Source organism: Pinus tabuliformis, chromosome 5_1 (assembly GCF_031772625.1).
Source record: "Pinus tabuliformis cultivar Carrire ecotype Pingquan chromosome 5_1, CPIR1, whole genome shotgun sequence".
Classification (NCBI taxonomy): domain Eukaryota; kingdom Viridiplantae; phylum Streptophyta; class Pinopsida; order Pinales; family Pinaceae; genus Pinus; species Pinus tabuliformis.
The window spans coordinates 449,886,573-449,914,217 of NC_142305.1; the positions used below are offsets into that span (position 1 = coordinate 449,886,573).

At 38.4% G+C, this 27,645-nt stretch overlaps 1 protein-coding gene across 2 annotated transcripts in view; it reads right to left on the minus strand.

The window, feature by feature from the left end:
* Positions 1–27,273, minus strand: part of LOC149165429 (uncharacterized) — a 127,014-nt gene extending 99,741 nt beyond the window's left edge. The window contains exons 1-2 of one of the 2 annotated variants that reach the window (XM_089432302.1): positions 26,625–27,273; positions 3,031–3,224 (exon numbers count right to left, since the gene is read on the minus strand). In XM_089432302.1, the coding sequence (XP_089288428.1) occupies positions 3,031–3,224; positions 26,625–26,720 (290 nt within the window). In that variant the 5' untranslated portion in view covers positions 26,721–27,273. The remainder of the gene's footprint in view (positions 1–3,030; positions 3,225–26,624) is intronic. The other variant, XM_089432303.1, reaches the window with a different exon arrangement.
* Positions 27,274–27,645: the final 372 nt, after the last annotated feature.

Below are 27,645 nucleotides of genomic sequence, written 5' to 3' on the forward strand. Positions count from 1 at the left end.
ATAGTCTCCTTGACAAACTGACAAATTCAAATAATGACAGCGACAATTTAGTTAATGGGCTTCTTTGGTTCCCTCGTTAACCATTAGGACTCGAGCATGATTACAGTCCAGAGATTTGACTACTGAAGTCATCTAATCAATTGAAATCAATCTTAGGCATAACTTACAGGCTACAACCTATTCTGAAAACGGATGGCTACAGCCTATTCTAAAAATGGATTTCATAAGTATGTCAGCGTTTATGATAGCACTAGGGTACAGTCCTGTAGCAGTCAGAAAGGCATAGCTTCTGGTAGTTTCTAATCCTATTTTGGGCAGTATCTTAACAGAATTTTGAATTTTCTATTATTTTGTCATATATAGATATATATATAAATATATATATATTGAAAAATATGTATAGTCGAACCTAAAGCCAAACCTCATTCAAACCTGATCGGAAAATTTGAATTCAAATCGAACTTAGTCGTTGTCGAACTCGAACCGTGTGACATAGCTTCTGAGTATCGTCAACTCATAGGGGTCCTAATGTTCTTGGTGAACTCCCGTCCGGACATATATTTTGCAGTGAACACATTGATTCAGTTTATAGTCGAGCCTCATCATATACATTGGATTGCTGCCAAGAATCTCTTGAGATATCTCTGGGGCACAATCACTTATGGACTGAGATACACTGCCGGGAATGTGAGGCTCCATGGTTACTCTGATGCAAACTGGGTTGGCAGTGTGGTGGATTGCAAAAGCACATCAGGATGTTGCTTCTCTCTAGGTTCTGCTTCAATATCATGGATGAGCAGGAAGCAGAAGTTGGTTGCTTTAAGCACCACTGAGGCTGAATACATTGTTGCTAGTTTGGCCTCTTGTGAAGCTGTCTGGTTGAGGAAGCTCTTTAGTGAGTTGTTTGGACATGTGTTGGATACCACCATGATCTTCTGTGACAACCAGAGTGGGATTCGTCTTTCTGAGAATCCCGTGTTTCATGATCGCTCCAAGCATATTGATATCAGGTACCACTTTATCTAAGATATGGTACAATGGGGAGCAATAAGGCTCCATCATATTGGGACCGATGAGCAGGTCGTCGATATTCTTACGAAGCCCCTCGGGAAGGTCAAATTCTTAACCTTTCGTGAACGACTTGGAGTCGTGGAGAGACCCTCTTATGAGGGTCTTGTATGAGATGGATAGTGAGCTCTGGGAGCTCCGAGGGGCTTGGGGTACTTCTTGGAGCAATGAGTGACCATAGGGTGACTCACCCTCCCCTAGTGGTGCGTTGTGTACAAGGTGAATGGTTCACCTTCCCCTGTGATACCCCATGGTGGCATATGCATAGGTTGAGTGGTTCACCCTCCCCTATGGCATATGAGCAAGATGAATGGTTCACCTTCTCCTGCTGGCACATCCTACCCATGCAGTCTGGGACTCATGGGAAGTACCTCTCATCTGGCCAATGAGTAGGGAAATGAGGATAGGGACCATAGTACTACCGATGGACGCATTGTGTACTGTCGTACCTATGCTAGGATGTTGATATTGATCTGGGATCAATGGAAATTGACTACAGGTTAATTAAGAGTGGTATGACACACTCTCTATTGTTGGAGACTGACTTCGGGTTAGTGGAGAATGGTATGATACATTCTCGATCATTTCTTATTTCTTCATGGTTCAACAGAGTACAGTGGTGCAGTGATAGGGATGGTACAGTTTGTCAAACAGTTTGGCAGGGGATGTTCTCCCTAGTTGAGAGGGAGTGTTAAATTTGGCAACTAGGGCCAAACATCACTTTGGACAGCTCTTATGAGGCAGCTGATATTTTTCTTGGATTCCTCTTTCCGAGAGGTGTAGGATTGATCTAAAGATCATCCCATTTTGACATGTACAAATGAAGTTATGAATTTATTTTGATTATGGACAAATTGTCAAGGTCGGTCAACCATCAAATTAGCCTCCTCCAGCCTTCAACGTTGCATATAAATACAAGGTGCCTCCTCCTCATTTTGGCATCTCATCTCATTCATCTTTCTCTCTCTCATCTTGATTGGGTACGGATTTCTGGGCCTCTCTCTCTCCACATGTGCGAAAGGAAGACTGTCTTTTCTAGCTGCTGTGTTGACCAGATTTGACCGAAATTTCAGGAGGCCGAAACTTCAGGTCGGAAGAAATTTCAGGAGGCCGAAACTTTAGGGCGGACGAAATTTTAGGAGGCTGACTTTGACCAGCGTTGACCCTGTTTGACTTTGGTTTTGTGAGGGAGACTTCTGTTTGGGCAAGCCGCTGTTTTGGGCACAAAAACCGAGTCAGTTTGACCCCTGCATTGACCAGCGTTGACTGCCCTAATTTAAGTTGTTGCGTTGACTTTTGTTGACCAGATTTGACTGGTTATTTTTGGACTGTTTTGGGCTGCATTATCTTGCTGTTGGAGGCCGAGTTGACTAAAGTTGACTGAGCTGTTTTGGAGGTCAATTTCAGAACTGTTGACCAGCGTTGACTTTCTGGTTAGGGATTTCTGTTTCTGCTGTTTTGTCTGATCAGTTTGGGCAAGTGAATATTGTAAATTGTACTCTCTCTCTCTCTGCTGAACTTTTGAAGAATTATAAGAAGAATTGATCAAGGGTTTCCCCACAATGGGGTTTGTCCATGGCTGGTGCCATATCTTGTGTCCCCTTGTGTTGACTTGTCTTCTACTATTATTGTTTATGTTCTATCTGCATTTTACTATCATGTTGCTGTGATTGCTATACTGGATATGATATTGGGCTAATAAATAAAATTGAAGTAAAATTGCTCTAAGTATAGAACATACCATTGTTATCCTAAAATTAACAATTTGCTTACATATGCTTACATTCAACTAATGGAATAATTTTTCCAGAAAACATGTCCTTGGCTTTCATGAAAATATGCACAATATACAGAAATATACAAGATGTATAGCAAATTTGAATAAGCTGTAGGAGACTCAAACAGTTTTTGTTTTAAATTATTCCATGAAATAAAAATTGTGGCAAGGATCCAGAGATTTACCATATCTCACTAGCGAAAAGAATAAACCAGGCAACGTCAAGAGCAAGTGCAGAGGCCAGCAGTACTGCATAAGTCCGACCCAGACTCTGACTGCTACTCTCTATAGCAACTAAAGCAAATAAAGCCACTGCCAAGTTAATTAGCAGAACGCCTGTATAACATGCACCAAGAGACCCAATCAAAGCACATGCAATCTGAAAAAGGAAAACACGAAAGCATTATTAAAATTGTGTCAAGGATGGAAATCTTACTTCTACCATCCATAAATCCATCCTCCCAATCAAACTCCGAGTAACATTTCTAATCAAGTAATCAGAAATTAATATGAAACCAATAATTTTAAAAAAATAACCTGGCAAATATGTTGTGAAAACTGATTAATTAGTCAACTCCAGCAAAGCAAAAACGGGTTTCCCATTTATCCAAATTTGATGTCCACACTTAATTTTCATTGAAATGAATATCTGAACTGTTCAGATGCAGGTAACAATATTCTACAAACCCATATTTTGAAAACCCCAACCAAAATAATATTTAAATTTCAACACTGCAAACTCATCTCAATGTAGCTAGATGACCTTCCAACTCTGTGATAACCAATAAAATACTTTAAATGAATGTTCAAGGCTTACTTCTCTTTGTCAATTCTTCCTTCGCCATTTTACTTCATAATTTATAGAATCAGAGATTCAAACGGTTTAAGTCTGTGCTTCAGCTTCAGCAAAAGAATATGTGAAAACAAAATAAGTCTTCTCTAGCTTCTAAATCCTAGTCAAAAAACTTCTTAAAATTGGATATTCAGATGGAATAAGGAAAGATGAAAGTTCTATTTGTGTTTCACCAGACACAGAAAATGTATGTGTCCATTGGTTCTGAAGCTAAATTACATACCACTTCAAAAATTTTAAGAAACAGGAACATGGCGGGTATTTTTTCAAATGAAAAAGGAAACTAATAAACTGCCTCCCTTTTAATTTATTCATGCCACCCAATCAACACCGAGTTGGAAAGCCTTTAGCACTAGAAATAGGAACTTTGCCATACCCAGCCTGCTTACAAAGCCATGATGGCCCTGATTTTTCAGAGGGCTAAACATGTCACGCTCTTGGGGGGATTGAACCCTTGTTGAGAATATTACCACCCTTGCTAGACCAACCAGTCAAACCCCCAGTTTTATTTCTTTGTCTGTGTGTGTGTAAGTTTTACATAGGTTTCAGATCTGGTTGATGTTTCAATAAAATTTATGCCCGGATTCAAATATTTTCACAAAACCAATTTTCATGAACAGCAACACACTGAAAACTTATGCGAAGGTAAAATAAAAAACACACAATAAATGAGACAACCTTTACCTTGGAAAACCCCAATGGGGAAAAACCAGCAAACAGATGTTTATTATTCTCAGCTCTGAGAGAAATCAGGAAATCAATTACAGCAATAAATGAACCTAGTACAGCTCATAAATTCTTGGAAAAACTGCCCAAATTTCAGCCCAGCAATCTTCCGACATTGTCCAACCTCGTATCTGACATTAATGTTGCCCCAGCATGCAGTTTTACGGCAGTCCATACAACTGTACTGGCTGTACGGAATCCACATGGTACAGTATGAATGCCTTGGGATGCATGCACTGCTGAAAAACTTGACCTCAATCTGATCTGCAATTTCTCAGCCTCTGCAATTCGATCTTCCTTCCTTATTTCTCCTTCTCAGCCTCAAACCTTCAGCTGTTCTCTTGTGTGTTCAATTGTGTATCTCTTTTCCCCCAACTTGCTTTTATCTCTTTATGACCAAATGCCTAACCTTAGATCTCCAAGGAGATGGATGGCCAAGATTAAATCTTACGTCCTTGAGATCAACAGTTGTGACTTAACTTCCATTAAGGCAACTTAAGTCACAAAGTAAAAGTTACTTTATAAATATCGTCATATTGGGAAAAAACATGTGTTCAACCACTTCCACATGGTACAGTATGAATGCCTTGGGATGCATGCACTGCTGGAAAACTTGACCTCAATCTGATCTGCAATCTCTCAGCCTCTGCAATTCGATCTTCCTTCATTATTTCTCCTTCTCAGCCTCAAACCCTCATCTGTTCTCTTGCGTGTTCAATTGTGTACCTCTTTTGCCCCAACTTGCTTTTATCTGTTTATGACCAAATGCCTAACCTTAGATCTCCAAGGAGATGGATGGCCAAGATTAAATCTCACACTCTTGAGATCAACAGTTGTGACTTAACTTCCATTAAGGCAACTTAAGTCACAATGTAAAAGTTACTTTATAAATATAGTCATATTGGGAAAAAGCATGTGTTCAACCACTTCCACATGCTAAGACACCAAGCCTATGTGGAAGCACATGTCCGAGCTAACTTCAACAGTGTGTGTATATAAAATAAGAAATTCGATAAAAAGGGAAAATGATCATATAGAAAAGTATCACATACTCACAAATCAGAATACTTATGAGTCATGAGTCATTGCAATACCAAAAATTGCCCTTATTAGATTTGTAAGGGATGCATAACCAAAATTTACCTTCATAGAGTAGGCATTACAATCAAACCACAAGTAGAAAAAGACATTTAGTGTGACAGTTAAGGTCACCAAGGTACTATCCCACAAAAGTTGAATGCCCACCCAAATCAGGACGAGCCATAGAAACCTCCAGTTAGGCTTCTCAAGCTGCACAACCCAAAGTTTTGCAGCCCCTAAATGATACCCAGCCTTTTTCAGAACATAAGGTAAAGATTTGAATGTATGCAGACAAGATTTTCAACCTTCCTCAAGCCCAACCTATTAGGCTTCACTAATTGGATAAAACCATTTTTCATATTTTGCATGGGTTGATTCGATGGCTGTAAATTACGCTTACAAATTGTGGTGTTATGTTTGAAGAAGAGCAATTTTGCTCTAATAAGAAGACATCAAGATAGAAGTTTCACCTTCCTTATCTCTTCTTGTAATCACTATTCATTTAATGGATATCACTAGTACTATTTATGCAAATGGAGAGGCCTTTATTCGCCCTTTCTTATTTAGGGTTGCACATTATTACCACTTTTAATTTTCTAAATTTTGAAGAAGATCTATGTGAATAATCTTAATTGAATTCTTCCAGATCCATCACACTGAGTTTTGTGAATCAACATTTCAACTTCAAGCCAGCAAGTGGCTCATCATCAGGACAATGATGAGAAATCCAATCAAGACCAACAAAATAAATAGGAAAGAGATTAAAATGAGAAAGACACAAACAAACGTTAAGTCAAAGATGAACTTTAGGTGAATAAAATCTCAAAAAAAAACTTAGAAAGAAAAAAAGAAACAATATTGTAATATATAAAATAATAATATATATAATAATGTAATAAGATATAAATATAACAATACAATAATAACAATCTATATAACCGCAATATATAACAATATAATATAAATAACTATATATATATATATATATATATGCAAATTAAAAATTATTAATAATAATAATAATAAGAGGAAAAAGAATTAAGGAGATTAACCCTAAAATAAGGAGATAAACGCAAAATCTAGGTAAAACAAACAAGAACACATTAATATTCATAATAACCTTAATATACTTAACTAATAAGGTACACATAAAAAATAATATGATTAATAATAGTAGTAGTTGTGTATATATATATAATTCTTTTTCCTATTATTATTAATAATATCTAGAATTTGCATATACATATATATAGTTATTTATATTATATTGTGGCTATATATTGTTATAGATTGTTACAGATTGTTATTATTGTATTGTTATATTTATTTATATTTATATCTTATTACATTATTATTATTTTATATATTACTATATTGTTTCTTTTTTCCTTCTTTTAGGGTTCTTTTATTTTTTAGATTTTATTCCCCTAAAATTCATCTTTGACTCAACATTTATTTGTGTGTCTCATTTAAATCTCTCCTATTTAAACCATTGGTCTTGATCAAATTTATCATCATTGTCTTGATGATAAGCCACACTTGCTAGCTCGAAATGTCGATTCAAAAAACTTAGTGTGACGGATCTGAAAGAATTCAATTAAAAAAATATATATATATATGTGGTTAGCTAGAACATATTGTTAACAGCATAACTACACCTTTTCATCATATTCAAACCCTCTTGTTCATTCATCTCAACCACATAACCCAATTGGATAGGCATTGGTCTTCATAAATTCCACCATCCATTTTATTCTAAAGAAAATATCAAAAAACAACCTTTTCTAGGGTTTCCCCACTTGTGCCAAAAAGTAACCATCCTAAAACAAGAGAGCATCATTGTGTTGACAATGGGCAATCCTTTTAAATGTCCATAGGATTGCACTTGCAATCCTTTTAAATGCCCATAGGGTTGCACTTTGTTAAAGGACTTAGTAGTTTTCTAAGTCCACATCTGGCAAAGTGATAAATTGGTGTCGTTGAGCACAAAGTCTAGTTCCTAATATTTAGTAGATTGGCTATAGTGATTTGTTGAGGGCACTTTTGTGAAGATCTTTCTTGTCTAGCAACTCAACCAAGGAACGGAGCCTTGCTCTAGAAAATTTTGAAGAGACTTATTGTTTGTAGAGGTGATGACATCTAGCAAGGTTTAAAGGCATTTGAAGTTTCACTTGGTGACTCCATTAATATGGAAAGTAGGTATGATTATAACAAGTTTTAAAATTTTCATATCAACTTTTCATATTGAAGAATATGAGATGAAGAAATATGTCGCCATGGGAGGCCAAATTCTTCGGTCCATTGGATTTCTCAAGTATTCCTAGATATCCAAACAAGCTCCCCAATCCAAGTGTGCTTCAAAGTTCTATGGACACATTGGTTTGGCCTACATGTTATGACTTACACTGAACACACAAGATTCTCAAAGAATTTGATACAACTCTAATTGTAAATCATGGTAGTGTCCAAGCTCTAATCAGTCAACTCGACTAATAACTGGCAAAGCTAGCAGCCATATTCTCGCCTCTACTAAGCTAGATGCCACTAAAGTTTGTTTCTTACAAATACAAGAAACCATACGTGAGCTCAAACCAAAGAAGCAAAGCCCTGAAGTGCTCCTCTTCTCACTAACACTACCTATCCAATCAAAGTTTGTAAACCCCTACAGCAACAACTCTCCATTACCAACATACATCAGACCAAATTCAACGTGCCCTTCAAGTACCAAAGCAAATTTTGAAGCAACCCAATGAAACTATTTGAGCTCTACCATCTACTAACTCAAGGTGTCTATTGCAAAACAAATGCCAAGACATGTCTCAGTTTACATGAGGGAACCTATCCACTACCTCTACACATGGATCAATCAAATATGAATTTGAATCAACAAAGGACTATAGATTGGCTACAAAAAGAGTACCCATGGGTTTACAATCCATTATCTAGAATTTCTTTAGAACCTCCACTACATACATACCGATTCCAAAGGAAATCCTCACTGAGAATGTGCCACACCTCTAGACCCAAAGTGTAGTGCATCACATCCTTCATGTCAAATTCTTTCACCAACTTTACCTTGCACCATGCTAAGAGTTTCTTTAAAGTTTCCATATGTATAAAATCACCTACAAACAAGACTAAAACAAGCAAACTAGATTTGTAATTGAATATTGAAGATTGGAATGTGCATCTATCTTAGTGAAATCCAATATATATGTATTGTAACATAACCTATTTTAGCCTACAAACCCCACTAAACATAAAATAATGTGCAAATAATCGCCTAGGTCACAACTCGGCCTAGTAGTGTTTGCAATTTCAATTTTATCTCCACAAATTCTAGCCGAAATGTTGACATCATGTTTGTGTGGGCTTCTAGAAGGCTAACGTTGAGGCTTTTTGGTGTCGTGACAAGTGTAGAAGGTCTCTAAATTCAAGATCTAAGGGTTAGCCCCTGTATCTCGATGCAAATTATCTTGTGGCCTCCAAATGTGGGTTTGGCACACAAAACTGGGTCTCATGGATCTCCAAGTGACAAAGTCTCTATATCGGCTCCAAGGCACTGAAGATGGTGCTAGCCCTCCCATGTCTGAAGGCATGAGAAAAACCTCATTTGGGCCCTAGATCAACTGCCACACCATATATATATATATATATATATGCATGCATGCTAAGTCGATTGGGGGCAAACTAATCCAAGTGCATGTTGGAAATACTTAGGGGGTTGAATCCGTATTTCACTTACAATTAGTTATTTTCTTTTTAGAGCATTAATTATCATTAACATCAGATACATATAAACATTCTTCAACAATAAATAACACCATTCAACAATGCACAATAATAAAGATAGTAGACAGAGATTTTTAGGTGGAAAACCCCCTTTGGGTCAAAAACCACCGAATGCTTCTTAATATTTGTCTTCAAAATAATTACATCAAGTTTTCAACTCCAACTGAAGGAGGCTCCAACCCCCTCATTTACAATTTCCAACCTGTTGGATGCTCCAACACCCTGTTTACCAATTGCAACTGGGAGGACGCTCCAATGCCCTAGATCTCATGCTCCAACCTTATGGATGCTCCAACACCCTGTGTACTAGCTGCAACTGTACAGACACTCCAATGCCCTGTGCAGGCAACAATCTGCCCTAGCACCACCCTGCCACCCTGAGGTGTTCTCAAGCTCCAACCTGAAGGTGACTCCAATCACCTGCCTTGCACCACCCTAACACCCTAAAGAGCGGGCAGACCACGTTTCAAAATTTTCAGACTGAATCCCCCTGCGCTCAAACCGACCATTGCACAATTGTCCCTCAAACAACATTCATCGTCCAACATACCTCTTCTTAATCACAATGCCAACCCAAACCACTACACAACAAACCCTAGAATATGTTTCTGCATTAGTTGTATACAAACCTTAGTTGTCACATCAACTACCTGTTGCACTCACACTGTCACTGCTGCTTTTATACCAAAACCAACTCTACCAAGTATCATTGTGTTATGTCAGTCAAGTACTTTCGTAACATCAAGCCACACAATGTCCTTAGGGTAATATTATCATCAAGAAATTGACATGTGTTAGTTTTTTATAGTTGGGTAGCATCGGACAAGCGTTCTAGTCTCGACTTTGGTCAAAGAGGCTTAGAAACACTAGAGCTCCAAAACCCAAAAAAAAAAAGTTTCAGGAGAAAACACCTAGCGATACCTCAATTAAGTTAAGATTATCTTAGTTGTTGATGAGGATTTAATCATGCTTGTTGGTGAGCCAACGAGAGATTATAAGAGCAGGTCGATGGAGTTGGAGCTAGATACACTTGAGAGATCAATTTCCTTGGCAAATCGAGCTATCCAGCAACAACAGCTGAGCAGGGAAGAGGAGTTCAAGCCAAAGGCGAAGTAGAGTCAGTGAGGGACAGAGACAGTGATTCCAAAGGAGATTCCAATTCCGGAGAGTCAGCAACAAATGACAGAAGCATTCGACATTGAAGCTACGCTATAGCTTCAACAGAGCATCTCGATTTAGCTGGAGAGGAGGTCAATTTAGTTTCCAGAAGCTGAGAAAGTCTTCCAAAGATCCAGAGAATCACTTCCAACAACAAAGACAGGTAAGGCAGCTTGATCTATGGCTGATCTAAGCCACACGTGTGAGGGCCTGCAAAGAGGTAGCGCAAAAGGGCATGCGCAAGGGTTGGACGGTCAATTTTCAAAGGGAGCCAACGGTCGGGATTGCTTGTGGAGAGAGAGAGAATTTTCTCTCTAATTATTTTTGTTAGAAATTTGTTGATTGGATAGCCAATTGGGCATCCATAGATTGTACTCAAATTTTCGTTGTTGCATGATAATAGAACCCTCATCTGCTACACTGGTTTTCCCACATTGGGTTTTTCTGGGGACAATTGTCTACAAATAATTGTCAAATTTTATCGTGTGTGCTCTATATTTCTCAATGCCTAATTTATTTCCGCAACGTTTTTATTTGTGAAGTATTGCCATGTGATTTATTCATTATTTTCCATAGCAAATAAACTGCATAATTAATCAGTTAGAAGAATAAATTTCCAGTTGTTGCAATTTAAGGAAATTTTCACATCATGTACAAGGAACGTTGTCAAGTACCAAAAAATACTATCAAATGCCAAGTGTGCTCTTTCGTAGATTACTGTCATAACATTGCTAGCATATTATCGCAAGTCAAGTTGTCCATGTTGTTAATCAAGGTTGTCATTGATGTCAATATGGCATTGTTAGTGATGGCAAATTCTTGTGAGCTATGATGTTGCCCTAGATGTCCTTGAACTAACCATGAAGATTCCATAACCTCATGCATATTATGATATCCTTGCTCATGATGACAAGCTCTTCTTGATTGATAAGGATGCCTAATCCTAATGACAATGTATGGAGCCCTAATCCTTATATATAAGCCCTTGCCCTAACTAGCTCTATTGAAGAACAATGACAACACATTACATTTGATGACATGGACAATGATTGGAGACATGACATGAAGGACTTGGAAATCACTTGATGGAAAATTGATGGATGTTGCACTATGACATATGGATGACATATCACTGCACTATTATTGGATACATGATGCTACACTATCAAGATGACATACATGATGACACACTATGATGAAGAGCTTGGAGTCATAACAATAAAGAAGCCCTAATGACCTTGCTGTCCTAATCACCTTCTGCACATAAAAAATTTAAGGACAGTCACAAAGAAAAATTATTTTGGACACCTTGGAGGCATCCTTTCAAAATGGATCCTAGACCATCTTAAAAAGGATTTTTTCCTCTTTCTAACAAGCCTTTATTTGTCCCGAAACTCCCAGTAGTTTGTGAGATATTGAATTTTTAAGCTATGAAAAATATAATTAATGTTGAGCCGACCTATGCTCAAAGACACAAGTCGGCCTACCTCCAGAGACATGTCCCTTCAATCAAGCAACAAAATGTGTATAAATAGAGACTGCATACCCTCATTTCTAACACAGAAATTTCGGTCAAGAAAACAGAGAATTCGGTGGAGAACTCAGAGGCAAATAAGAGGCCGAGGAGGACATTGAAGTTTATTGTTTGGGCAATTTTTTAAGGAAGACAAGGAGGAATACATTACAGTAGACCACATTACAACAGACTACATTATAGCAGACTAGTGACAATATTTGTGAGGCTTGGTTTTTGTGACAAGCATGTTGGTAACTCTGTCTGTGGATGACAATCTCGTGTGGAGGGCTCAAAACAGTTGCAGAAGGCTCAGACAAGTGTTTTCTATGATGATTTTTGAGACCTATACTTCTGCTGTCACAGAACTCGCACCCAGACAGATTGCTGACCTGAGGCCAGAACTGTGGAGGACAGTGATCTATTGAAGCCTGAAACAAGAGAACAATGGAAAGCTACCAGTGGAGGAAAACTTGTTAAGAACTTACCGAAGCTAGATTGAAGACAATCCTGGAACAGATTGAAGGTATTTTTGGGCTCATTTGGAAGACATCTTGAAGACATCCTTGGAGCTGAAGTGTGGAGAAGACTTGGAAACACTTGGTTGCAGAATTTGAAGAGGCTATTAAAGAAGGGCATTGAGCAGCCTTAGAAGAGAATTTAAGGAACATCTTAAAGACTATTCAAAGAGATATTGTACCAGATCTTGAAGCATTTGGAGGAACCGTTGTGAAGACACCTTGAGGCATCTTGGTTGAAGTGTCTTGGAAGCCATTATTGGGACAGCTCTTGGAAAATCTTTTGTGGAGACTTAAACCTTGCTAGAGCATATTTGTTGAACAGATTTGAAGCCTTGAAGAAGAGTTTGCAGCAAACCTTGTACTTGAAGTTGTTTTGAAGACCTTGTGCAGAACTTGTGCAATTGATTGAAGGACTTATAAGACACCCTTGGTTGGAGAATTCTTGGGACAGCCTTTTGAAGACATCTTGTTGAGAAGCCTTATTGAATACCATGATGCATTAGTCATCATGAGGTGACCTTGGAGAAAGCGTTTGGGTAAGATGAAGAGCAGTGGTGACACCTTCTAAGAGATCAAGGTTGTCATTGATGATGTAACGTGAAGACCACAGTGAAGATTGACAGGGCTTGTTGAAGAAGACATTGGGAGCCATGAAGTATAACCAAATACATCTTGACGAAGTAAAGTGAGGGTTGGAGCCCAAGAGGTTGGAGCCTCAAAAAGACAAGGTTGGTGCCTTGGAAGATAGGGTTGGAGCCCTAGAGGATCGGAGTCCTCAAGAAACCAAGTCGGAGCCTGAACCAAATATAGGGTTGGAGCCCTTGAGGTTGGTGCCTCAAAATTGACAAGGTTCGAGCCTTGGAAGTCCAAGTCGGTGCTTGGCAAATATAGGTTGGAGCTTGGAACTTTTAAATGTTATTAAAAATAATAGATTAAAAAACGTTAATCCTAAGTTGTTAATCTCCCAAGCTCCAACCTATATTTGCCAAGCCAATAATAAATTATTTTTTTCATTGCATCATTTACAATAATTACATGTCATTATGAAGAACGAACCTAGTTACATTCTACAACACTCCCCCTTAACTAGGGAGGTATTCATAATGGTATTTTGTCATTCTCAATCTGAAGAATTTCTCATAAGAAGAATCGGATTGGTAATCCATCTGTATAGAGTCATGGTAACCAATATTGTTTCCACAGCAAGGCCTTGACTAACAGCTCTATCTTTCATCAGATCAAAGGACAATGTTGGCGAAACCAATGACTATAGACACCTTCATCATTATCTCTCAGGGTACATACCCACCCAGGGGTTTACGGAGTATGACTTTCTAGGACTATTCTTGTCTTGGCTTCCCAACCCTCAAAGAATATAGGTCCTCTTGCCTACTCTTATCTTGGATGCCCTAAACATCATCAAAGAGCATCAGATTCCATATGATTACCCAATCCTCCATTCTTTCTTCCCAAGCGAAGACAAGAATGTTGTGTCTATCTCTCCCTCTCAACTAGGGAATATATGCCCATTCCTGTAAAGGAATGTACCCAAGCTCCCTCTAACCAGGGACTTGCCCAAGCTCCCTCTTAATTAGGGACTTGTCAGAGCTCCCTCTTAACTAGGGACTCTCCTTTTCATCAGCAGCTTCTTCTTCATGGGTCCTTTAACTGCTTAATCAATTTCTTTCCTTGATGTCATGAAATTCAATCGAGCTTCTTCCTTGTAGGGCATTAGCCATCAATCACTTTCCTTCTTGGTTCGTCATGTCATTCCTTTCTTCATGGAAAGTGGTCTTCTTGGTACATATCTGGAACCTTCTTCATATAGCTACTTCTTTCTCATCATGCTTCTTTCAAGAATCTCAGTCCACCACATGAATGCTAGTTGTACTTGCACTTACTCTTGTTCCAGTAGCCTTGCATGAACCCATCCAAATATTATTCAAGAAATCAAAACATAACATTAAATCAAATAGTACCTTACAAGATGGCTCTTCATCATGACATCTTCCTGTAGGTATCAACATCCTACATACATGTTGACACATCTCCCAAAGATATCCATTGTCAAGGGTCTCCATCTTTTTCAGAGTCTTCATATCTTTCTGGGAGATTTCCTAGTCAAATCTTCTTGGTCTTTTGGATGTTGATCAACTTCATCATGGTTTGCATATCTCACGATCTCTTCCTTCCTTACACATTCCATTCCCAGGAGCTTCCAATCAGAGTTCCTTAATTGTAGTCAACCACCTCATACTTCATATGAGGACATATTATGTTGATTTCATCTAGTGTGACATATGCCTTCCTGCATCCCTTCATAGGAGGAGATAATTTTCCCTTGATCATGTTTCTCAAGATAGAAGTAGTGATCCATGTTACCTGCAACCATACGACATGACTTTATAATATTAAATACAAGCATACATACTTCATTTTACCTTTAGGTCATCTAGGCTTCTTCAAGCAGCTTTCTTGATTGAAAAGATCTTCAACCCCTTGATCTGATTTATTTCTCATGTCATCATACCATTATCACATGAACTCCACAAGTTGGAGTTTGTGATGAAACACTTGCTTCCTTTCTCGATCGATGACTCCTTCAATCAGAATTCTATCTTGCATATTCTTATTCAGCAGATGTTTCCCTTTTGACTAATGTATGATGGGACTTGTCATGGATGACTTCTTCCTTTGATCTTTCAATGAGGTTACCAAGAGCTATATTCTTCAAAGTTGACTACCATAGATTTTGTTCCAGTGGTCCTTCATGTTTCCCTATGGTGATGTCACGAGCGCTCGCTTCTAATGCTTCTCTTCCTTGGATTTCCTTATTTTAGCTTCCCCCATTTCTTCAGTGAAATGGACTTCTTCTCTATTCTTCTTGTTATTGTCCTTCTTAAGCTAAGAACAATCTTTCATGTAAAGTACATAATCTTTTACCTCCATAGCATTGAATTTCAGCTATGCTCTTTTTCCCTTTCTGAGTACCAAAATTTTCCAAACTTCCTTTCCTTCCAGCAAATGTTTGAGTCCTCAACACTTTTGCCCTCAACTTGTCTTCTTCTATCCTGCATAGAAATCACAAATTGAACAAGGTAGCTTACTTATCCTATGAATTTTGTTACCCTCGTGATGATGTCACGAGTCTTTATTTCTAAGGATTCTAAGATGTCATACCGCATCTTATTGTAGACATAACCTATGCACGATTTAGGAGCCAGTGAGAGAGACTATCTTAATGATTTCTTACTCCCTCTTACCATGGAATTCTTTTCCTCAACTCCTCCTATCCTTTCCAATGATATGAACTTTCTTTTCTTGTAATGTTCATAATTCTTCTTCCAGCTTCTTTGATGCCTACAATAAAAACATACATGACCATAATACTTCTGATCCTTCATCAATACATGGCAAGTTATGTTGAACCAAAATTGATACATGATACCAAAAGGGGTCATCCAATCAGTACAGCCATTTGAGATATATTATAGTGCCAGGGCAGACAAGACCAATCATAATACTATATAGCTTCTTGTAATAATGAACATTGATACCATTGAGATGTGGATCATATCAATATAAAGGAGTTGGATAAAAGGCATGTAGTTGTGCATATGCAAGACTGTCATAAGGGAGGGAATAGCTTTACCACACAGATGCAAAGAGATATCTATACTGCAAGCCATAGTCCAAAAGAGAGTGCGAGATCCTAAGGTAAACGAACTATAGATCTGAAACAGATGAGAGCTATTGTTCATTAATAAATAAAGATTGGTCACTGATATGAATTTGAATCACTATAGCATTGCTTTCTTGGATAAAATGTTCAGCCTTGAATGACAATTTGACATGCTCCTCAAACTGGCACAGAGATAATGGGAACTAGTCCTTTACATATTGGACTGTAATTGAGTCTCTAATTAGGGCTATCAAAATGAAAGGGTTTCTCCCTCTGTTTCCATTCTTTCTGATTTGAAGATTTCGAGACCCTCTTCTTTTATAGTCAAAGCAAATGTGCATTCCAACGATTGCTTTCTTTTTATAGTCTATAGAGTCTTGTCAACCAAGCTCTTCCAATGATTGCTTTCTTTTTCACTCTTGCTTGGGCTTGTCCTCTCCTACCTCTAATACCATGTTAATTTTAGGTTAACATGTTCTTTGCTTAAGACAGTTACTTCAAAAATCCATATAGCCCATTTTTCAATCCATTATATTTCCATTAGCAATCACATAAATCATTTTGACAGTAACTGAAGAAAGAACATAAACAAAAAATGTTGAAGACAGGCCAAGACAAGAGAACACAAGAATATGGCTCAAGCCAGGGAAAAACCCCAAGATGGGGAAACCCTTGATCAATTCTTATTATTAATGTCAAATGTTCAGCAGAGAGAGGAGTACAATAATACTACGTGCCCTCAATCATAGATGCACTTCTGAAGCTGACAAGATATACCTTCTCAAGTTGGTGACATACTGTAGAAGAAGCTTGGACTGGTTAGAGCTACTTCCAGTCTATCAAGGAGCTGCTATCATCTGTCAAATCAGGTCAACCATCCAACTAGCATTCAAGGCTACATATATACATTAGATCTTAGGTTGTAGAATATTGTTGTTGCTAGTTACTCCCAGTTAGGGCATGTGGCACACTGCTTCAGCCCTTACATATTCACCTAAACAGTGGTATACAGTTGGGGCTCTCCTCCAAGACAATCAGTACTCTATCAACTACAAGACAGGGCTTAATCCAGCCCCCAAACACACCTTGACGCCAATCTGCCTTCACCAAAACAGGTTTGCAGTCTACCTAGGCAGGTATTACCCTCACGCACCACTGTTCAGCAACACAATACATGCGGCCTGCCTGAGAAGAATGTACGGCCCACTTAAGAGAGCGTTTTCATATCATAAGAAATACATCTAACCTATGTCACAAGGTTCGTCGAACTTTAACCCTAAAGTTCGAATTTTGGCGAACCTTGAAAAAAATTTGAGGTTTGGCGAACCTCAAAGCCCTTGACCAAGTCCATAGATCAAAACTCATAACTTCATGTCACAACTCAAGCTTGTAATTTATCCTTGCAGTTTCCATGTCCGTGATGGCGTTCTTAATGTTTACTGATGTTGGTTGCTTACTATTCTATCATATAATTCATTTTAAATTAATATATGTATATATAGACGAACCTAATAGCGAACCTCATCAAAAAATTCGAACTCAAACCGAACCTAATCATTGACAAACCCGAACTCGAACCCGAACCATGTGACATTGCATCTAACCACCCCAGCTCTGCCCTTATGCCTGCGATCAACCTCAGGGATAACTCGTACCTATAATGAAGTTAAACATGCTCAGATCAGTTCAAAAATAAGCCCAGACTTACCTCTAAGAAGCTCAGCCTTCTGCCTAGGGGACTCAGCCCATCAAACAACCCTGCACAGACGTCAACCAATCCGTTCTTCCTTTGCTAGAGACACCTTCCTTTTGTGGCTATTTCAGAGAGAAGCAAATGTGTGATTGATGTTTCAATTAAGGTTGGAGGACACTTCCTTTTATAGGATTTGGAGAGGGGTTCCATTTAATTAATTTACCCCAAGCCGACCTTGACAATTTGCACTTGTGAGGGCTTAATTTCAAAAACATATTTTTCCTTGTCCAAATTTGATGATCTTTAGGTTGATTTTGGTCCTCTCGAAAAGGGGAATTCAACGCCACAATTATCTTCTTCAAAGGAGCTACCCAAAAAAGAATTTGGCCCTAATTTCCAATTTTAACAAATGGAGTGGAGGATACATCAAATGGATATAAAGACTGTCTTCATTAATAAGGTAATTGAGTAAAAGGTGTATATTGAGTAGCCTTGGGACTTTGAGGTGCATGGGAGGAAGTCCCATGTATATTGATTTAAGAAGGCCTTATATAGACTTAAGCCTATAAGATAGATGGATACCTACTTACTATGTACTTGTTGATGGTGAGCCACTCATCTTGGTCCTCTATGTTAATGATCTCTTCTTGACGAGATCGAAGAGGCTCATTGGGAAGTGCAAGGAGGACCTTGCTTTGGAGTTTTAGATGAAGGACATTAAATTGATGCACTACCTCTTGTGATTAGAGGTGCCGCAGCAACCAAGAGATATTTTCCTAGGGCAAGGCAAGTATGTAGTTGAGATTTTAAGGAGGTTTAGGATGGAAGATTGCAAACCGATGTCTACACCTATAATCACCAACTTGAGAAAACTAAGTGCTTCTAATGCTGAGTTGGTGGATCCCACTTTATACAGACCGTTGATTGGGTCATTGATGTATCCAGTTAACAAGGTTGGATATATGCTTTACAGTTTATACACTCAACCAAATCATGGTGGATTTGAGGAAGGTTCATTGGGTGGCAGTGAAGAATATGTTGAGGTGCCTTCGAGGTAGAATGGACTTTAGACTAAGATATGTCAAAATTGGTGGGTGGAGTTATAGGGGTAAACAGATTTGGATAGGTCAAAGAGTGCAATGGACAAGAAATCTACTTTTGGATGTTGTTTCAGCTTGGGATCAATCATCATCTTATGGTATAAAAAGAAGCAACACGCAATGGCACTTAGCTAGGCAAAGAATGAGTACATGGTAGCAAGTTTGGCGAGTTGTGACGCCATATGGCTTTAGAAAATGCTCACAAGATTATCTGGTCTTGAGATGGGGCCAACTGTGATTCACTGTGACAATCAGAGTTGCATTAAGCTCTTTGAGAATCCAGTGTTTCATAATTGGTCCAAGCATATAGAGATACGATGCCACTTCATCAAAGACAGGGTCCAGAAAGGTGTTGCGAGATTGCAGTGCATCTCAACAGAGGAGCAGTTAGCAAATATTCTCACCAAGCCGTTGCTGAATGGGAAGTTTGTGTTTTATAGAGACAAAGCTAAGGATGGTGGAAATCCCTTCCTTGCTAGAAGGGAGTGTTGATTTTGTAGCCTTGAAAGGTGTTCTACATTGACTTTGTGTCTTAGCATGTAGAAGATATTTGATTGTCTCTTTAGGTGCTTGCTTGGTAGAGTAACTGATTTTATGATTTCTTTCCTAAGATTAACTTAGGAAAAGTATAATAATTAATCTAATTAATCATTGTGGATTATTAGGCCAAAGTTCCAAAGATAAATAATAAAATTATTTAGTGACTTAGTAACAATATCAAACATTGATCTCAAGTGAGGCTAAGGATTTAATCCTAGCCAATGATCACTTAGGAGATTAGGGTTAGGAATTTTGGCTTAATGAAATTATAAAATAAGCATAAGGGAGAGATGAAGACACAATTGTGGAGGAAGCATTTTTCTCTAAAGCAAGAGGTTTGACCAAACTGAAAAGAAGTGAGGAAAAGTGGCATAGGAATTTCAGGAGAAATTCAAGGAGGTCGCGTTCAAGAAAAAGGGAGACCGAGTTGCTAAAGAAGAGGGTAGAATTAGCCAGGGAGGTCAATTTCTCTAGTGTGCAAGTGTCGTACAAAGGCCAAATTCTTTGAGGTCAATTTTCCTAGTGGGTTCGAGTTTCCAAGTACCCAACAACTGTATTTTTCTATATATTCTCTATGGGTCTAACCCATAATTTTCTAGAGAAATTTAATGAAGATTGAGTTGGGTGTAAACTTGTTGTTTTGGTGTGATTGATCTCTTCATTTTATTTCCACTACATTTTTTAGTTAATATACTAATGTATTTATTTTTCGGCAAATTCAGAAATATTTAAGATAAATAATTTTTGGAGTTTTAATAAATTGTTGAAGTAATATAAATTAGATCTAGTATGAGAAAATTAACTCTCTCTTTATAAGACTATATGAATCAGTTTTGTTATGGCTCAATCGGAGTCAAGCAAGGTTGCCCCCTCTCGTCGACCCTCTTCAAGATTTATATTTATGAGTTTGAGTCTTTCCTACGTGAGCATACCTAGGAGGGGGATGGTTGTCTTCTACACCAGGCGTTGAATTCGCTCCTCCTTTCTGCGGATGACTTGGTCTTGTTGGCTTCTTCTCCTAAGGGATTACAAAGACAGATCGATGCAATGTCAAGCTTTTGTGATCCTTGACAATTGACAATCAACCTGAGTAAAACCAAGGTTCTAGGCATGCATCAAAGAAACCTCTTACAGACTTACATTTCTACTATCAAGGCAATGAGATTGAGATCACCATGTTTACACCTACTTGGGATTACAATTCATAGGACCTAGTTTTGGTATGCGAGAGGCACTCCAGCCTCGACTCAATAAAGGATAGCATTCCCTAGCCATAATTGAGAGACAATGTTTTCAAAGTCAATTTTAGGACATCTCGTTCAAACTTTACAACATGGAGGCACTTATAGGTCCCATAATTCTCGATGTCCACCCATTTCGCCTCAAGATCATTTTTCGTTTAATTTCTTTCCTTCATAGAGTCCAGTCTTTCAGAGACTCAGACACTAGAGAGAGAGGTATCCATATTTTTCTCTTTTCTCATTGAAGGCTCTTGCCTCAAATCCCCCCTCATCAAAATGGGCTCGGGGTTGGTTCTCAAAGGTTTCTCAGCTTCTCCAGTCACTAACAATCTCCCCAAAGCGTCTCCCCCATTCAGTTTCTCCCTCAATGCATCGAGCCACCTCTTGTCGACTCAACAAGTATTGAACTAGGCCATTAGAGAGATACCTACAGATTATACATCCAAGTCACTTAGACTCTGAATAGAGATGAACCACCATATACCACAACAGGTTAGGATCTGCAACTGTGTCACCTAAAAGAGCCAAGACAAAGATGCACCTCATTTTTAGGTGTCTCCTATACTATGAGATCAGAGGACGCTAACACTGTCTATATCGAGATTCGAGTGGCTCCCTCTCTACCTTCTTCAATTACCAAGACCAGTGATGCCTAGCTCTTCTATGGAGATTTTCAGCCAGACTCCGGGATGACTAGGACAATCACTTCATACATTCATGTGGATTCGTCAAACTAGGGTCACAAGAGACAGGCAAAGGTTCAAAGTAGCCTTCGGATGGACAAATACCATTGAGACCAGTTCGACAATGTCAAACCATACATAAGCTTGCAGGTTCTCAAAGCACCAAAGGGACCAACTCAACATCAAGGCACCCCTGACACATCTAACTACCTCCGAGTCCCGTAAGAGCAACCAGAGACTTATCAGAGTTTCTTCTTTTCAACCTTTAATGCTAGGAGTATCCCTCACTCATACACCTCCCATAGGATCATACAGCCAGATCCATTGTTGGCCCTAGGAGACTTCGAAAACAAACCTATAACCAATTTGCTTCCCTCTCTATTGCCAAACCTTACCATATCACTCACTCATTCCTTTTTAGCAAGCCATTATTATTTTGTATCGCGTCGCAGTCTCTTATACACACTACCACTGGTTTCTTTCTCTCTGCATGTTATTTTTAGCATTTCTTTAGGAGATGTGTTTGCACTCCCACATTGTAGTCATACTGACTATACTCTTCTTCATTGCCATGGACCTAGTTATGAGGTCATCAGTTGGACACTAATAAATTCATTTGGACATCTTGACTTGTACTTGTTCTCTCTCTCTTGGAGTCACTAGGTTTTCTTAATCTTCTTGGAGTAGCTTGGTCAACAATTAGGCTTATCACTTGGAGGCTTGAGACTAAGGTTTTGCGATAAAATCCTAGGGTATCCTTAATGGAGAGGCAGAGAAAAGGGAGTCTTGCCTAGGATATGTTGGAGTAATCCTTGCATAGTGGAGCTCCTTGGTTGAGCTAGGTTGAGAAGGCTATATAGTGTGTACATGTACTTCTATAAATAAGGTTTTCAGCTGTCCAAAACTTGTGCATCTCACTAATATGATTTTCAGCCATATGATATTCATGTATTGTTATATATCATGATGATTAAGTAAAAAGACAAGTGATTTGACATCTTCATTAGAGAATCTAAGGCTTATTTTAAAGCTGCTATGCCTGCTGTTATAACTGCTGTAAAAGAAAATTTCCAAATTTTGTTTTCATGGGATAAGTTGTCCTAGAGGTGCCTCTAGAGTAAGAGGAAGCTTTGTCTTTCATCTGGATATTACATAAGGAAAGTGTTGGCCTTGTTGAGGTTGTTAGGTGTGATACCCTAGGTTGCTTGAGATGAGCACTTACACTTGTGCAAGGTTTTGATGGGTTTCTCTCGTGATGAGAGATGATGAATCCACTACATTGATGGTTGTTATGGATGTATTTTCAACATGTGTGATGCCTAGGAGGACTTCTAACAAGTGTTTGATTTGTTGCAGAGATTGCCAGTGTCAGGGGGTAGATCTATGCGTTTATTCACTAGATGCCATTGTTTTTCACCTATATTAGGTGGAGGATCTTCTTCATATTGCAAATTTTAAGGACAAATATGGCTGTGGTCTCTTGTTTGTCTTCTAACATTACATCAGTCTATAGTTGGATGGTATGTAGACAATGGAGCTTTAAGACATATGACATATGGCAAGTTTTTATTCAATAGAATCCATGACCAATAGGGAGGAATGAGCATGGTGCTCAATGATGATGAAACTTTTCCTGTAAGAGGAGTTGTCTCTATTTATTTTCATATGCCTCCAAGAGATGTTCTTGAGCTAAGTGATACAATGGAGAGTTGTATTTGAGGGACAGCGGTAGTATACACCATCAATGACTGTAGTCTGGCTAGTTCAGCGATTTTGACTGGAAGTGTGAGAGAAGATGGCCTTTACAAATTACTTGTCAATCTAATAGCACTTGAACATTCCAATAAGAGGCTAGATGAGCCTTCTAGCTTTAAGGAGGCCCATACATGGTGGGATGCCATGGAGTCAAATTCAAAACCTATTATGGATGTTGTGATAGCATCTTTTGTTGATGGATACAATGATACTTCTACAACTTGCAAGATCAATATTTGGGCATAGTGGTAGACTGTGGCATGCAAAGATGCAATATTTGATGAGGATGTGAAATCTTCCAATTCATAGGATTCTCCTTTGGTGATCGATGTGAGAGAGAGAGAGAAGGTGGTCATTCTACAAACTAATTCAAAGACTCAAGATGAGTCAAATTCGAAGGGAGTTAAGGTGAGATTATGATTGGACATGCCCTCATCTTCTACTTTAGAACATAGAAAGCCAAGATGGCTTACCCAAACACTGCAGGAGCCTCAAAAGCATACCAGAGCACCCAAACCTTCAGTGAAAGTGAGTATACCTCCTAGGAGATATGTTAGTTATTGCATTGCTTTCTTTCATCCATTCACCTTTTAGTTCTTCATTAGAGGAGAGGTACAATACCTTGAGGGAGGATGATCCTAAGATTGATTATGGGTTAGCCACTAATAAGAGTGTTGTAGAGCGCAAGGACAAGGTTGATGGACTCTTTGTAAAGGAGTTACCCATGGATTGTCTCAAACAAATGGAATTGCCCACAAATTCTCTCCATTCGAGCAAGTTAACCTGGTTCAAGTCGTTTTAGTTGTCAAAGAATTTGATGTGCATGATACAAATTTTTATGTTGGCATGTTGATGACCTTGCATAGGTTGTTACCCATACCATGTGCTTTTTGTTCTAATATCGAGGAGTTGGTTTATGTAGATTTCTATCTTTGGACCTTTGATTGATGTGATACACTTCCCTTGAATCTTGCATGGAGATGTACTCTTCTCAAATGTTAGGAGATCGTGATCCGCTGTCCATTGGTTTTGGCCCATAATATTGATCTAAAGGATAATGGAACTTGGCAAGTTGCTTTTGTTCCAAGGTTATATTGCTTCATATTAACAAGTGAGTACTATTCTTTGCATTAAGCGGTTGTGATAGCATGGGTGATAGTTTGTTCATAGATAATAGTTATTGATTCGAGGAGCATAGTTGATAAGTAGCAAGTTTTGTGAAGTTGAGTATTGACTCAATATTATTCCCTCGGAAGTTGGAATTCTCTTAACAAATTGGTAGATAGCACAAGATTGCTTAGATTCTTGTTTTGAAAGTTCAAGTTGGCTTGAGGATGCCCAAGCTACAACAATGTTCTTGCAAGGGACTTGGAGTACATGCCTTGAAGGATTGATGGAGTCCATGGAGGCTTTTAATGGAGACATGTGGACTAACCTTGTGTATCTATATCATCTTGGAGCTTCTTACTTCTAAGGGGAGAGTCCTTTCATCATCAGGACCATACTCTTCTTCAAGTGATTCACTAGAGTTCTTGAGGAAAACCTAGGAGAAACTATGAACGGGATAGAGGTTGTCTTGATTTTGAGTTCGCTCTTGTGACTAGGGTTTAGACTTGTGGAGGAGATATTGGAGACGATGAGATGTTGAGATGTGACCTTGGAGGATTATGCACTAGGATTTCTTGCCTTCGAGGATGTGTTGGAATGATTTTTGCATAGTGGAGCCCCTTGGTTGAGCTACATTTTTCTTCTTTTCCCTAGCCAGGGTTTTGGAAAGATAGTGGACTTGTACTAACCTTGAGATAAGGCTATGGCAAGTACATGTGCTTCTTGGGCATATAAATGAAGTTTCCACCTGTCCAAAACTTTATTCGTTTTCCAGATTTGATTTTCTGGACAGGTATTCTTCATGTATTGCTATTTATAGCTATATATGTCTTCATGATAGAACATAAGTAAAAGGGCAATCATTAAGTGATTTAACCTGTTTTGCTGCTGCTATACCTGTTGTTCTATAGCTGTGATAACTGCCATAAAAGTGAATTTTTAGATGTGATTTATATGGGATAAGTTGCTCCAGAACTTTGATTTTCTCCCGGGTTTGCCTAGAAGTCTGGGCTGTTTAAAAAGTGAAATATTGTAATATTTCCATTGTTGTTTATTGCATAACAGCCCTAACTCTGAAAATTTACAGAGTTAACATCCAGGAAACCTCTAGTCAAAGAGATGAAATTTTGCGGTGACACAGCATGTTCATATGCTGGTCTATGTTTGTTCAACTACAGTTTTCAATGCTTTTGTGGAGTTACAATGGTGTGACGGCATTCTAGGGTTTTTGCTTGCCAATATTCATGATGATTTCAAATTCAGTGGCGACTCGACAAGGTGAGGTGTGGGCATGTGCACATTTTTTACCCTCACGGAACATGATTCAAGGCATTCACTTGGAAGGGTTTGACCTTTTGCATGTACATGGAGAAACGCTACAATGGCTTTTGTGTTATTCCCTGTAATCTCCACATAGTCGAAGATGCCCTACCTCACCCCAGCTAGAGGAGCCACATTTAAAAGAGCGCCATTTACAATAAAGAGAGACACCATTCAACAAAGCTAACAAAAAAAATTGAAATATTCACAGACTACACTAGGAAAAACTGAAGACCGAACATCTACTATAACTCAACATAACATATACCCACATCAAAAAAGATCTAGGCTCCACACTTACTGGCCATTCACATTCCCACCATTCATTTGGGAGGTCCGCACTGGCTGCTTAAAAATTTTCAATCATCACTGTCAAAAGAGAGGTTGCAGATTTGTACTATGGAACAAGAGATGACATGCATTGGCAATTCGAGGCAGAAAACACGATCACAGAAAACCCCACAACAATGCCACAAACAAACAAGTTGGTGCAGATTGTGAACACGTGACTGTTCAATTTATGTACCAATCCTGTAACTAGATCAATATACCATTCTGATAACGGCAATCCAATAGTCCAGTCCCTTTTGTTTCTCGTAATTTTGAGAACAACAATTCACATTGGCATAATTGGATGTTTGGACATAAGCATATTGTTTCGCACTAAATGGTGCTTTGGCTTTTGGACTGCCGCTTTTTGCTAGTAGAAATCTGCTTTCACAGCCCATTTTTTTAATTGAACGTTATATTAAATAGTGTGCCATATTTTATATTAATAATAATCAAAACAAGCATAGTTACAAGAGCAGTATTTACCCAAAAAAGAGAACCCGTCCTCTTTCTACAACACTTGCTAAAATTACCCTAAATTAATTTTGCACTTGTCGAGTTCCTGTAAATTCATCTACCATGTGATCTATCCAGGTAGAAAATGCAATTGACCCATTAAGCCAAAACAATACTCACTTATATTCAATTCATTTACAGAATTGACATTAAATTAACCAGAAACTACCTGTATATATAGCAGAATAACAGCCAGGGATTGCACTCTATCGTAGTCGCGAAACCACGCACTAATATGTGCCCATGCTGATGATGCACACAGCATGTTCTGCGCTCTCTTTCGTCCAGACAAAACTTTAAAACGGAAAAATCCCGCCAATGAAGACAATTGAATCGATAGACCCCAAACCCTCCTAAAACGGAACCTTCAGTAAATGCTCTGGGATTGATTTTGAATTGCGCCGGAGCCGAAATGGGACCGGAATGCGGGCAGATCGCGACAAGAGATGACCCGGGCAGCTGCATGGAGGCGAAAATCCACCGAGATTTGCATCGGAGGCTAGATTTTCGATCTCTTTTTCTTGGCCGGGAAAATATAAAGTTTTTAAGCCCCCTTCAGCTCTGCTCCGCTCCGCTCTTACCTATCCCGAGATATTAAAAAACCACTGTAGAAATAGGCCGGGAGAATATAAATGAGGGCGGGAGGTGCCACTCGGCCCCGCATGTCCAGAGTAGATCCTATTTTCATTTGCATATTCTACTTACTCTTGTTTATATAATATAAATTAATGTTCACAGGGGAGACGAAAAGGTGTTCGTTCAGTCTTCCTGGCATTTAGGCGGCACGGAGATATATGAAGCGATATGGATTGTTTGGGAGGAAGTGGGAGACGTAACGTTTAAAAACATTAAAAAATAAATAAAAATAAAAATAAAAAAATCAGGACAATGTATCATTTAACTTTTATATTTGTGTGTTTAGTTATATATATGTATATTTTGTTGGATATCATGTTTGTCTTTTCAATACGAAACATCTATTGTTTAAAAAAAACTTTGTTGGAGGAAACTCGTAGGTATACGAGGTCTATGTTGATTCTTCAATAAAAGCTTTGACCTAGGAAGCTTATAGATATATTGTAATTTTTAAGTGGAATAGGTTGGATGTTATTTATTTAATATGTGAATGTTTAAATTTAAAATAAAATAAGGTTGTATAGTTGGTGTTTTATGTGGTTTAGTTTAATTTA